At 42.6% G+C, this 13,263-nt stretch overlaps 1 protein-coding gene across 1 annotated transcript in view; it reads left to right on the forward strand.

Moving 5' to 3' along the window:
* Positions 1-3,241: 3,241 nt before the first annotated feature.
* Positions 3,242-13,263, forward strand: part of ADSS2 (adenylosuccinate synthase 2) — a 38,253-nt gene continuing 28,231 nt past the window's right edge. Inside the window, exon 1 of the mRNA XM_059832211.1 lies at positions 3,242-3,409. Coding sequence (XP_059688194.1) covers positions 3,242-3,409 — 168 coding nt within the window. The remainder of the gene's footprint in view (positions 3,410-13,263) is intronic.

The following is a 13,263-nucleotide window of genomic DNA, read 5'->3' on the forward strand; positions in this document are numbered from 1 at the left end:
AACTCTTACTTATATTACAGCAAATGCCTGGTTTTGACAAGGCGCATTAGACACCAGCTGTGTTTTTACTCTGGTCAAGTGTTACCATGTTTTAGAACTATACTATAAATACAGTTAGTGAGACATGCAAATAAAGAGTATTTAATATATTTTACAGTATTAGAATGAAAGCCTTCATTTAGTTTACAAAGAAAAGGGGGTGGAGGAATGACAGACTGTAATACCATATATCACATAAAAATGCTAAACCTTGGGGTACCAATCAGTATTGATTATCATACCAATTGTATGAGGTTTAATAAGGCCAAGTGCCGGGTCCTGCACTTGGGTCACAACAACCCCAGGCAATGCTACAGGCTTGGGAATGAGTGGCTGGAAAGCTCCCTCGCAGAAAAGGACCTGGGGGTGTTGATTGACAGCCAGCTGAATATGAGCCAGCAGTGTGCCCAGGTGGCCAAGAAGGCAAATGGCATCCTGGCCTGTATCAGAAATGGTGTGGCCAGCAGGAGCAGGGAGGTGATCATGCCTCTGTACTCGGCTCTGGTGAGGCCGCACCTCGAATACTGTGTTCAGTTTTGGGCCCCTCACTACAAGAAGGACATTGAGGTGCTGGAGCGTGTCCAGAGAAGGGTGACAAAGCTGGTGAGGGGTCTGGAGCACAAGTCTTATGAGGAGTGGCTGAGGGAACTGGGGTTGTTCAGTCTGCAGAAGAGGAAGCTGAGGTGAGACCTCATCGCTCTCACAATTACCTGAAATGGGGTGCAGAGAGGTGGGTGTTGGTCTTTTCTCCCAAGTGACTAGCGACAGGACAAGAGGAAATGGCCTCAAGTTGCACCAGGGGAGGTTTAGACTGATATTAGGAAAAATTTCTTTACTGAGAGAGTGGTGAAGCATTGGAAGAGGCTATGCAGGGAGGTGGTGGAGTCACCCTCACTGGAGGTGTTCAAGGAACGTATGAATGTGGTATTGCGGGACATGGTTTAGTGGGCATAGTGGCGTTGGGTTGATGGTTGGACTTGATGATCTTACAGGTCTCTTCCAACCTTAATGATTCTGTGATTCTGTGATCTTGATCTTCATTAAATACTTACAGGTTTTCTGGAACTGAAGGGTTCATAGGTTTCTTCACTGGTTCTATACCTACCAAGAAAACATACCAAAACACAACTCTCAAAACTCTTCTCCACCAAATAAAAGTAGCAGAACGATGGATTCATGTGCCTGAGACCTCTTTGGAAAGCCGTATTACACTAATACCACATTGCTAGGACATTACCATGACAGGCTTAAATTTATTTTGAGATTCAAGGGAGTATTTCTGTTGGCAATGATGAGTTGTTAATATGATTCAGCTATACTGGAAAATCATATCCTGAAACGTTAATCTAGACCATTGTCTGGGCAGTCACAAGATGATCTACAGCCTCAGAAGTGAATGCACTAAATCAAAGTTTGCCATTGTGTTGGCAAGACTGGAGAAATTGACTTTAGCAGCCCTGTGGGGCTTTTGGTGACTTCCCACAAGCTCTGTGCAGTGATACAGAAATCATGGTTATGGTTTTTTAGCACAAGCAGACAAAAATATTAATACTATAGACTATACAGAATGTTTAAGGAACTATGTACTCTTTCAAGTGTATACACACAATTGCCTCGAATCATTTGCAATTGCTCAACATCTTTGTACTGAACTGACTACTTTTGTCATAGTATCTCCTTGCACTGACATCCAGGATTCAGATATTTTCAGTTGTTTTTTAAAAAACTGTTCTCTGTCAACTTCGTATTTAATTTTCTGTTATATATCTCCCTAGCTTTACAAGACACACTTAAACATTTCTCCATTGGCTTTTATAGATCCTCAAATTCTTGTTTAGAGGAAACCTGAAGGAGCCAAGAAGCAACTAAAATCAAACTCTACAACCTGCCAGACAGCTGCAGATTGTCAGTGACTGCTCAGTGACTCACATTTTTGAATAGCTGTCTTAGCAATAATTACATCATTCAGTTTTATGTCTTTTTAATAGCTACTTTACAAAAAAAAAATCTTCCCCCAGGGGTGTTGATTCTGTGAAGCAGGAAAGAATGAAAACAGCCACTGAGACATCAGTTCCACTTCTAAACCCTCAAGTATGCATGATGAAGGCATTTCTCTGCTATGGGTTTTTTCCATTATTTTTTTCCCTCATGAATAAGCTTGGGGCCGTGCTCCAGTATCTCTGGAGAAAATGGCCTCTTACATTTAGCCCCTAGTTCTACAAACACCAATTTATGTTCTTATCATTAAGCCAGCAAAACTAACCACATAGGCAAAGCTGTGAAATACCGCAAACATACATTTGCAGGTTTGACATCTGTGACAGGAGCCACAGGTATGCCTTGCCCACCGCAGATGTAACACGAGGAAAAATGGTGGGGAGCCACACCAGCACTGAGACCCCCCCACACTGGCAGGGACCAGAGTCGCCCGCTCTGGTTCAGGAGCTGTGCGGGGACACCTGTAGCACGTCAGGCCGCAGGCTGCTGCGACCCAGAGAGCCAGCTCTGGGGAACACACACTGGATCTGTGGCCACCACAGCCAAGGCCGCAGCTAGAGTACATTTGGAGCCGAGGCCAGACCGGGCGCACAAAGGCCTCCCGCCACGGCTCCCCTAAGCGCCCCTCGCCCCCTCCTTCCACCTCCACAAGGCCCAGCCGCCATCCAGCCACAGCAGGGCCAGCAGCGCCCAGCAGAGCGCCATGGCCGCCCCTCCGCAGCCGCCCCCTTCCCGCTCTCCGACCGCCACAGCCGCGCGCCGCCGCAGGGGCGCATGGGGTAACCGACAAGGAACCGTCCTGCCACAGGTGCGGCCCCCGAGGACTACGCGCCCCAGCATGCACCGCGCCCGGCTCCGCGCGGCTGCCTGCGCGGGGGAGGCCGCGCAGCGCACTGGGTAATGTAGTCCGGGCTGTGAGGCGCGGAGGAGCCGTGCAAGGGCGAGGAAGGAAAAAAGCTGCCGGGAGCGGCGACGGCGGCTCCGATTTTTGGCGGGGGAGCGGAGCGGGGCTCCGCCTGAGGGCAGGGGTCTGCCTGGCGGGGAGCGGCGGGGGAGGACGCGCTGGCGGGGCCGGTAGGCGGCGGCACCTGGACGCGGCAGCGGCGCCACCGCCCGCCCGCCCGGGAGGAGGAGGCGGGGGGAGCGGAGCCGCCGCGCGCTGCCGCATGTGCCTGGAGCGGAGCCGGAGCGGGCAGCGCGAGCCATGGCGGAGCATGGCGCCCCGGCGCCCGCCATCCCCAACGGCGAGTGCGCCGCCCGCCTCCCCGGCAACAAGGTGACCGTCGTGCTGGGGGCCCAGTGGGGCGACGAGGGCAAAGGCAAGGTGGTGGACCTGCTGGCGCAGGACGCCGACATCGTCTGCAGGTGCCAGGTGAGGAGGCAGCCGGGGCGCGGGGGAGGCCGCGGGTGTCACCTTGAGGCGGGCGTCCCCGCCAGCGGCCGCCCGCCCCGCCGCCCGGCTCCGCGCGGGCACTTGTTCTCGCCCCTGTGCTCCCCCGAGCGCTCGCCTCAGCGCAGGGCCGGGCGGCGGTGCCCGGTGAGGCGACGGGGCTCCCGCCGCGCAGGGCGGGCTGCGCGGCAGCGAAGCCTTCCCCGGCGGGGCAGGAGCCCCCGGCGAGAGCCCCGCGGCCGGGCTCGGCAGCCCTCTCGCTCCTCCTTTGTCCCCGTCCCGGCGCCGGGGGGAGGAGGAGGAGGAGGAGGAGGAAGGCGCCCTCCTCGCCGCCCAGAGCTGGCCTCCAGCAGGAGGAATGCGCCCGGGGTCGCCTACTCCCCCTCAGGCCCGCCGCCGCCGCCCTCTTTGTCTGGGGGCGCCGGGAAGGGGCCGCGATCGGCGGTTCCCGCAGCATCGCTGCTGGGAGCGGGCGCCTCGGGCCAGGAGCCCTCCCCGGCGGCAGCGTGGCCTAAGCCGCACCGCCTGCGAGCGTCCTCGCCGTCCCCTCTCGGGGGGGTAAAGCTGGGCCCCGGCACGAAACCAGCAGTTACTTACAGGATGCACGTGAGTGCGTACATGTACTCCGCAACAACTTAGTCGTCTCCAGATAAAACTAGCTTTTAAAAGACTCGCCTGCCCTTGCTTCCAGATCATTGTTGCGTCAATGAAATACCATTTTTGTCTGTTTCTTTTTTTTTTCTTTTTCTTCTCTGTTGCTGTATGGAAGCTTTATTCCAGCAAAACAGGAAAAAAGTGAGTCTAGCCTGCAAGTATAGTACTCTTACCTACGTTAAAACAACACAGACCTGAGGAGATGTTTTTCTTAACGTTTCTAGTGTAGTAATTCTACAGAGCACAACATAATGAGCTAAAGCTATGTACGTTTTTTTTCTTGAAGTTAAGAGACATGGCAGCTTAAAATGCCTACAGCATGTGGAGACGTCATGTAAGTGTCGTTATCTGTATGCTTTTGTTGAATGCACAAATTAAATTTGCTCTTAAATAAATATATTTTGGAAGAGTGTACCATTTCCCAAAGAGTACAAACACTGAAGCATTGTATTATCTAACGAGAACTGCGCATAAAACTGGTGTTTTCAAAGCCAAGTCAGTTGCAAAGCTGATAAATCAAAAACTTGAACTTCAGAGACTTTAATTTTGAAGTAAAGAAACTTATTCCGAAATAGCTGATTTCACAATTGAATTTTTTTCCCCCATGTATCTTGGGTTTTTTAAAATATAACAAAATCTGATGTGGTGCTGTGGCATGGTTGCCTGGCTTTATGGGTTATAGAACATAGTGACTCAGTTCGTCCTTTACAACTTTGTTCTTGAAACTTGAAGGGCATCTAGGTGAGCGTGTATGTTTAACGCTAAGAAGTTTTGGTGGGGAGAGAGAGGCAAACTGAATTTTTGTGTGCGTGTGTTTTAATGTATTAGTTACTACTTTTGAATCCGTGGGGTAAAGGATCAAGAAACGGGAAAAATTATGATGCTATCTCAGGTTAGCCACTTCTGCCGTTTCTAATGGCTTGTTGCTGCTGCTGAAGGAAGCAGTTTTTCTTCCTTCTTTCTTCCCTTTCCTGTTGGTGGCTGTGCTGTCTGGGTCTCCTTCTATGCACTGACTCTGGCACTTGAACACTTCTGTAAGTTGATTTAACTCGCCAAAATGGCAGGAAACTATTTTCCGTTTGATTTACTTTCTACTGTTTTAGTAAATAAAACTGAATTTAATTGATTAAGGGGACCTTGATGAAAAGAGCCCAAGACAGGGTGAGCACAAAGAACAATTTCTCAGAACGAGAGGGGAAAATAGGAATATTCTCTTTCAGTGGTATTGAGCTATTAAATCATCTTGCTATGTATGCAGGCGTATTCTTGATGTTTTTGTTACTGTTGGTAAATTGGAGTATGATCCTTGTGCTTTTCAAGGTGGTGCAAGTCCGGAAAGAAAGATTCTAACACTTAGTCTGCCCCTTGCTAGTATCAGCTTTCTGCAGTTGGAGCTTCTGATTCTTATTTCACCATTATACTCTTACTCATTCTAGGATTGTTCTTTCTGTTCATTGTGCCAGAGAGTTGCTAGAATGCCTGTGGATGAGATCAAATATTTCTAGCGTGTTCTTGTGAAAAATTTATTAGTACAACTGTTTTCTTGAAGGACTTGGGAAGTTGTTGTAGCAGGTCTAAGATGTCTTGGAAACTTGTGTTATATTTGCAGTGAAACACTCTAGTGTGGCTTTCATATCGCTGTTCCTGGTTCTGTGCAGATGCAGAGCATAAAAATGGTCCTGTCCCAGAAGCAAGAACCGACTATCACTTACTTTTACAATGCCTGTAAAGGCATTGCAAGAAGTTGTACTCTGAAATCTATGGCCATACCTTCTTGTCTCCTAGGTAGCAGGTTGTCCTAATGACTTCAGTCACTTCTTTGACTAGCTGACTATGGTGTCTGGAACAAGGTGCTTAGGTACAATTAGCTGAACGAGTGTGTCAGGAAATAAGTTGTATTATGGCTCTACTTCTAAATACCACCCTCCAAAATATTTTGTCTCAGGTTTAGAGGTTGTTGAAAGGAGTCTTGTGCTCAGAGCAAGAGCTCTTTCTTTTCAGGAGACAGATTCACGTTTATCAGAAGTAGTATTATGGTTTCAAAAACAACTGTTTGAAGACACTAAACTAAAATTAACATGCAGCCAGGGGCTGCATATATGTAGTTGCTAATGCAACTACCCTGGCAACTATGATAGTTTTGTGAGGACACTGCTAGTACAGAGGGTTCAAATGCAGTTAATACAAACATATCTACATGCCAGTCAAAGTATGCACTTGGTCTTCCACTGTTAAATTTGAATTGGTCTTCATTTACCTTTAGGAGGTATCTGGTAAAATGATACTATTGATAAAACAAATGCATTGCTGAGGCTTTTGCACTTAAACCTACATCTGGTCTTCAGTAGCTTACAGAGCAAAGTCTGTTTACCTGCTATCACATAAAACATAGTCCAGACTGTAAAATAGAGCAAGAACTGGTTTGAGATTCAGGAGCAGTTGCCAGAAACACTGTGCTTTTGTGTTTTTCGGTTGACATAGTTTCCTCTTAGTAAGCAGCTAGCCTTGCTGCCATCAAACCTGGCAATTTTTAAAAGTATACATTGTATTTTTGTCAATTCCACAGGTAATGGAAAATTTTGGAAAAGTGGAAAACAGTTCTTGTTCTGGTTAAGGGACTTCCTACCTTTGCAGGATGCAACCAAATTAGGGAATTTAATTACCAGAGTTTCATTTGTTAGTGGATATGGGAATGGCAAATGAATGCAAGCAAATTATTTTAGATAATCATTTTATCAAAACAAATACAGTACCAAAATACGCTATGTATCTCTTATATTAACACCATTCCCTCCACCCAATGTACCAGTGTATGCAATACAGGAAAAAAATGTAATGTCTGCACTGCATGATTCTGTTCTCATTTGCTTATTTCATCAGCAAATTTTTGGTCACTTCCTGTTCTCACTATTGGAGGTCACTGATTTATTCAGAGTATATAATTCACACAGGTGAATAAGATTTCTAAGTCTTCAAATTATTTTTAAACCATGCTCCCTATGCTAAAGAATCCTATTTTCCTACTTCTTCAGTTCTATTGTACATCTTGTTGCTACTTCAAAACAGAATTGCAGCTTCTTACCAAATCTTCTCAACTGATTCCAGTGTGTTCTGCATGCTGTGAGGTCTCACAGTTCCTACTCCTGAACTGCTAATGCATGGTAATTGCAGTGTGTGGATTCTTCGTACTCTCTTGCCTCTTCCTCCCCCCAAACAACAGGGTGTATAGTGACGCCACCTCTGATAACTTGATACGTGGCAATTACAGTGCAACGATTAGTAGAAAAGTTTTCAGTGTGCAGATTCTTAGGGTTAAGCAGTTACCATTGATCAGCTGATAACTGCCGACTGAAGTCCTCAGATCAATGCTGCCTAATACGTCTGTATCGCTAGTCTGTATGTAGCCACTTTTTAAAATAAAAAAAAAAACTGGAATTTTCTTATCTTCCATGCACCAAGCCCACTTTTTTTCTTTTTCTAAATATTCTTGTTTGAAAAGGTGTTTTAGTCTAAAGCCTTTGCAGGCCATGCAGAATTAGGAATAGCAGAATCAGTAGCTATAGCTATTGGTGCTTTTTTATCTGCTCAGGCATTTGATACGTGATGTCTAGCTAGAGCTCTCATTTCTTTGTGCTGGGTGCACTTTTGGACCTAGTGGTTGGCAGCGTGCCAATAATGTGCTCCGGTGAAGAAAGAAAGGTCAGTAAAATGAGTTCTTTGGTCTGCCCCATCAGTGAGTCATATGCTTTACAGACCTGCTTTAGAGCATTGCCGACAGGTGATCTCTTGTTATTGTAAACAATCACACAATGTCTAAATTATTTCGAAGAGTTGAAATCTGATTTTCCCGTTCATAAAGTTTGTACCATTAACAAAGGAGATCTTAATAGCCCTAGAGAGCAAATTACACCTTGATCTACTGGTCTCTTATTGTTCTATCTTACTATAAAAGCTTACTGTGTTTGTTTGGTTAAGATGCAGTACTCTGTAGCAGCTTATTAAGATTTCAAATACATTTTTTATTTCTACTGTACTGCCTCACACATTGGGAAGATGTTCTCTGTAAATATTCCCGAAGTCACTTTTTGCTTTTCATATCCTTTCTTAAATATTATTGTGAAATGTAGCAAATATCGGTGGGATTTTGTGCACTGAAGCAACATAGTGCTGGACCAATCTGTGCTTTCAGCATTTTTCTTGTTCCTTATCTGCCTGCCTCGATCTCTTTTATCTCTTAGGGATAGATTGGTCTTTATTCTGGTCTTGGATAATGAATCCTGTTCCCTACCTAACATATGTAGGCATTGCAGTAGTACAAGGTTTTGCAGATCAGGTGAGACTAAGCCAAAACCAGCTCTAAAGAGTCTTTCTGAATATTGTCTTTCAGTGGCAGTTCCTCAGAGCAAGTTCTATCAGTGTAGAGAAATGTATGGAGTTTTTTGAGATTAATAGACTTAAGTAAAGTTAATGTTTTATTTCTTATGAGAAAACAAGTGAATGTGTAAAACATAATGTGCTTATTCTGTGACGTTCTGCCTCAAACCATGCTCTTGATCTTGTTCTGATGCAGAAATTCTTGTAATACACATTCAAAAATTTCTGAAGTCTAGCCAAAGTCTTAGAAAATTTTATTAAGTGTGTGACATGATGGCTCCTTGAACTAGGTTTAGATCTTACAAACATGAATGGATTGTCAAGGAAGAAAATTGCTAGCTGCTGGATGTTGTTTATACTGAAATCCAAGAGCAGGTTATACAGTAGTTTGTTAGCTGCTAATTCGTGGGGGGCGGAGGAGGGAGAAAGCAAGAAATTAATCACAAAATCTGGGATGTGAGAGAATTAATTAGTTATCAAAACCGTGATTTTTTTTTTTTAAAGGGGGATGGTTTGCAATCTGAATTCAAAATAGATTTTTGGCAATATGTATTGAAAACAGAAGCAAATAGCCTAGTAATTGCAAAGGTATGTCTAGTTAGGGTGCATCGTAGGGGTTCTTCACTAGACCAATCAAATTTTTAAAGATGTGTTCAGCATTCCTAGAATCTGATTGTGGCAAGAAGGAGCCTTTCTTAAGTTTCTTCTAAGTAATCCAGCTTTCTTGATGTATTTTTGACTCTTCATCTAAGAGTTAAATGAAAATGTTTACAACCATATGATGCCAAAGCGACATTGACTTGCTTCTTGCCCAACTTGGCAGTCACTTGTATAGATAGCTCAGAAACAACAGTGGTTGCCCTGAGCTAAAAATGAATGCTGGAATGTGGTAGCAATAAAAGTAAACTGTAGAAAAAATTATGCATACACACATCTGATGGGGAGAGTTGAAAGGAGTGTATGGCGGCTTCCTTAACGTAACATGAGATAACATCTCTTTAAACTAGACAACTAATTTCTATTCTAGAAGAGATAACTTGAAAGACTTTTTTGCTCTGCCCTGAGGCATCATATTTTTGAGATAGACAACTTGGCATGATCACGTCATAAGAAAAGGCAGTGATTGTCATCGTAGACTTTTTGGGTAGATAGTTCTCTTAAATGTGTATGTCGGTATTTCAGAGCTGCTTTAAATACTTTTGTATTTAGTATCAGTATAGAGAGCCATTCACAATATACTTTTAATAGTAATTTCAGTCTGCTTTTCTAATAAATCCTTTTTTCCCTATGCACCTCCACTGTTAGGTAAAGTTGCAGTAACATAGACCAGTCTTAGCAGTTATGAGAGTACTGCTGTGGGTGAGGCATTGGGCTTTGAACTGCTGTCTTGTCTTGATGTGTTCAAAACGGATTTAACTGTTGTGGTTATTATGCTGACATCTAGTCTGCCCTTGACTAATGAAGATATGCTCTGAAAATAAAATGCATATTTTCAATGTATGTGGATCTAAAATGGAGAAAGATAAAATGGAGAAAGATACGCTGCTGTTCCTCCATTTTAGTTTCAAATGCATTATATTTTTTATGTGTTCCTGCAGTGATTTCTTACTTCCGTTTTCTACTTACGTATGTACACATGCCTCATACTTAAGCGTACGCTTCCTTGGCTAGCACACATGGCACATGCTTACTCTTGCTCTTTGTGCTCTACGCAAAGGTTTTAAAAGGCAGAGAATGTCTTATTTTCTTTTTTTTTTAATACAAGGAGTAGTATTTTTGCTTTCAGTTTATGAATAAGCAACTCTGCTTTCCTTTTTGGTTTTGCTGATAGCCACGTTGGTACGTTAATGTTTCCTATTAGACTGTTTGCACTTTTTTCAAAAAAAAAAAGGAAGGGAAAACCCCAAAGTTTGAAGCTAGAATGAATTTAAGATTAAGAGTGAGGGTCTTTCAGTGAATGATGGATATATCAAGTGTGTACGTTTTTCCTGGAAGAGTCCCATCTGCCAGGAAAATGGAAGAACTGCAAATCCTTCTCCCTTAAACTGGAAGGACAAGCAGTCAAGTCCTTTGCGTACTTTTCAGGTAAATCGGTGAGATTGGCTGCAAACCCAGGAGCATGGAACTTTTCTGGGCAAAGTCACCAGAGGAAAAAGTTTTGGTTCAGGATTTCTCTATAAGCATTGGAGTATGGCTTTGTATCATTTTCAGAGTCTTTTAGGAAAATGAGATTCCATGCTTCCTCAATTGTTGGCTCCACTTCGCTTGAGATGAGCTCTTAAGTTAGCAGGCATTACATATAAAACATACTGGAGCTTGTAACTCCTAGTTTGATTTATTTTTTTTTTTTTAAGTTTTTTATGTCTTTGGTAAACTTTAATATTATTTAAGTATATTTATGGAAGGCCAAATAAGTTATTCTTGAATAAATGACTTCTCAGGAAACATTCTGGTTGTACCTCCATATTTAGCAAAACCCAAAACAAGACCCCAGGCAGTGGTTATCTCAACTTCAGTGTTCTGTTAGCTGAGTTTTGGTAGTGGCTGGTTAGGCACTGTAAACCTGAAGTCTTACCTGATAAAGTTTCTTGCACTATTTTAATTCTGCAAGAAAATAATCTTTTTGTCTAAAAAGAGCGTACCTCTTTAATCATGACAATAAAGGTCATGACGCAAAAAGGTTGGTGAAGTAGTCATCAATTAGACTTTCTGAAGACAGGCATAAGTCATTACTGTTTTGTCAAATTAACTTCATTAAATTATCAAGACTCTGCCATAACTTCAAAAAAGATTAGTTCTTATTTGTCCAGTGAATCAGCTCAATACCTGACTGTTCCTTGGGGACTTTTGACTAGTACAGCAATGCATTTCCAGAAGAAAAATTGCTGTTAAATATTGTTATGAATGCTCCTTCTTCATGCTTCATAGTTGATTTGGAAGCTGTTCTGCATGGACAGAATGTAACAAGCTCAAGAGCTCTAGTGCTATGGGCAGGTTCAAAGTGAGAAGACTTGTCTTGCTTCAAGGCTGTTCATACATTCTTTTGAGTTTATCAGTTTGGCTCCAGAATACGCCTTTCTAAGAGATATTTCTAAAAATTGTTTCAGTCTTCAGAGCTAGAAGGAAAAAAAAATCATAAAACTGTAGTCAGGTACTTGTATTAATATTGTTGCTAGTTCTATTCAGTTCTTTACCCAAAATACTTTAGCTGGCAGTTAAGATACTTAGAAGCTATAGAATGCAAGAGAAAATAAGCCATTTTGCATAGATAAGGTAAACCATTTCAGCACTTCCCCTAAAATTACCATAGATGTCCTATTAGAAATACTGTTCAGTCCATATGTTTAAAATGTAGTCCTCTTTTATACTATTGTTTAGTCTTCAGTATGTTTTCCAGTGATACTGTCTGGACCATAGTACAGTATTGTGGTAACTGGTGTGTATGTGTTGTGTGCATGAGTGTATTGTTTGTGGTAAGTATTGCCTTCCAGTGCTTTGATAGTGGGTTTTGGCTAGCAGGAGTCACTTGTTTGATTTATTGAAATTTCAAGCTTGTTTCCAGTAAAATGTCAACTAGCAGATAATGACTTTTTTCCATCCAAATTAGTATTTTCAAGCACTCAAAACTATTGCAAAAAGGGTGTTTCCTAAGAACGTTTATCAAACGGCCCCCAGATGTGCAATATTTGCAGCTGCCTTTGCTATCTTATGCCCCCTCTGTGCACGTGTAACTGATTCTGCTCACATTTGCCAGGATAGGTATGTTTTAGAATAGTATCTTGTTTTGTGTGTAGTACTGACCATCCTATCTAAATTGATTGTATGGATGCAGATTCTTGGGTGTGGTGCTTACACTGAGAAGGATTTTTAGGCTGCTTAATCGTCTTTAGCAAGCTGAAGAACAAACCCTTCTTTTTTGCTTGCTTTAAAAAAAAATATTTCTGGGCAGTTTTTCACTGTAAAAGCGGTATTTCAAAAGTGGTATTTCATAGGGAATGTTTTTTGGAATGAGGCTTCTAGAAGGCGGGGAAATACGGGGTTTTGTTCCCAGGATTGCTGTCATTCTAACAGTACCGTGTGATAATTTGTCTGTCAGTATGCATCTTTCTGTCAGAGTCCCGTTTACTTAGCTGTTCTACATGTTGGATAGCTTGGATATTTCAAGATTACCAGCTAATAGTCAGGGATCATATGCTTTTTCAAGGAAGTGATTTAAGCATACCGCATCAGTAAAATTGGAATAATGCCTTTTAAAAAAGCTTATGCATTTAGTTACTTTACAACAACAGGTTTTGCTTAAAATATTATAGATTGGGTAATGACCATGTGCCTGATCTTACTTTCACTTTTCCACTTAATGACTTAAAATGCTCTAAAATAATAGTATAATTTAATAGTGTCAGGATCATGAAAGGAGAAAAAAGGCTACTGTGTCTTAATAGGATTTTAAATTGTTCATCCATCAGAGCATCAAACTAAAAGTCCCTAAACTAAATCCATGTACTGAAATGCATAGGTTCACGCTTGTGGTTCATGCTGACTTTCACACTGCGTCTCCAAATAAATGGACAGAAACTTTTTTCATTCTGATCCAGGTGGCACCCTTTTGAGCTGGATAGATACAAAAGTTAAAAACAAACAAACAAAAAGCCAACAACAACACAACAAAACAATAACCAAACGAACCCCAAAAAAACAAACCAACAACTCTTTAAACAGAGAGTACTAGGAAACTTTCATGGCTGAGGTGTTTGTTTCTTTTGGCATCAAGGCTATGATTAAAAAAGCTATTTCTAAGATGCCCAACT

Source organism: Gavia stellata, chromosome 2, assembly GCF_030936135.1.
Source record: "Gavia stellata isolate bGavSte3 chromosome 2, bGavSte3.hap2, whole genome shotgun sequence".
Classification (NCBI taxonomy): Eukaryota; Metazoa; Chordata; class Aves; order Gaviiformes; family Gaviidae; genus Gavia; species Gavia stellata.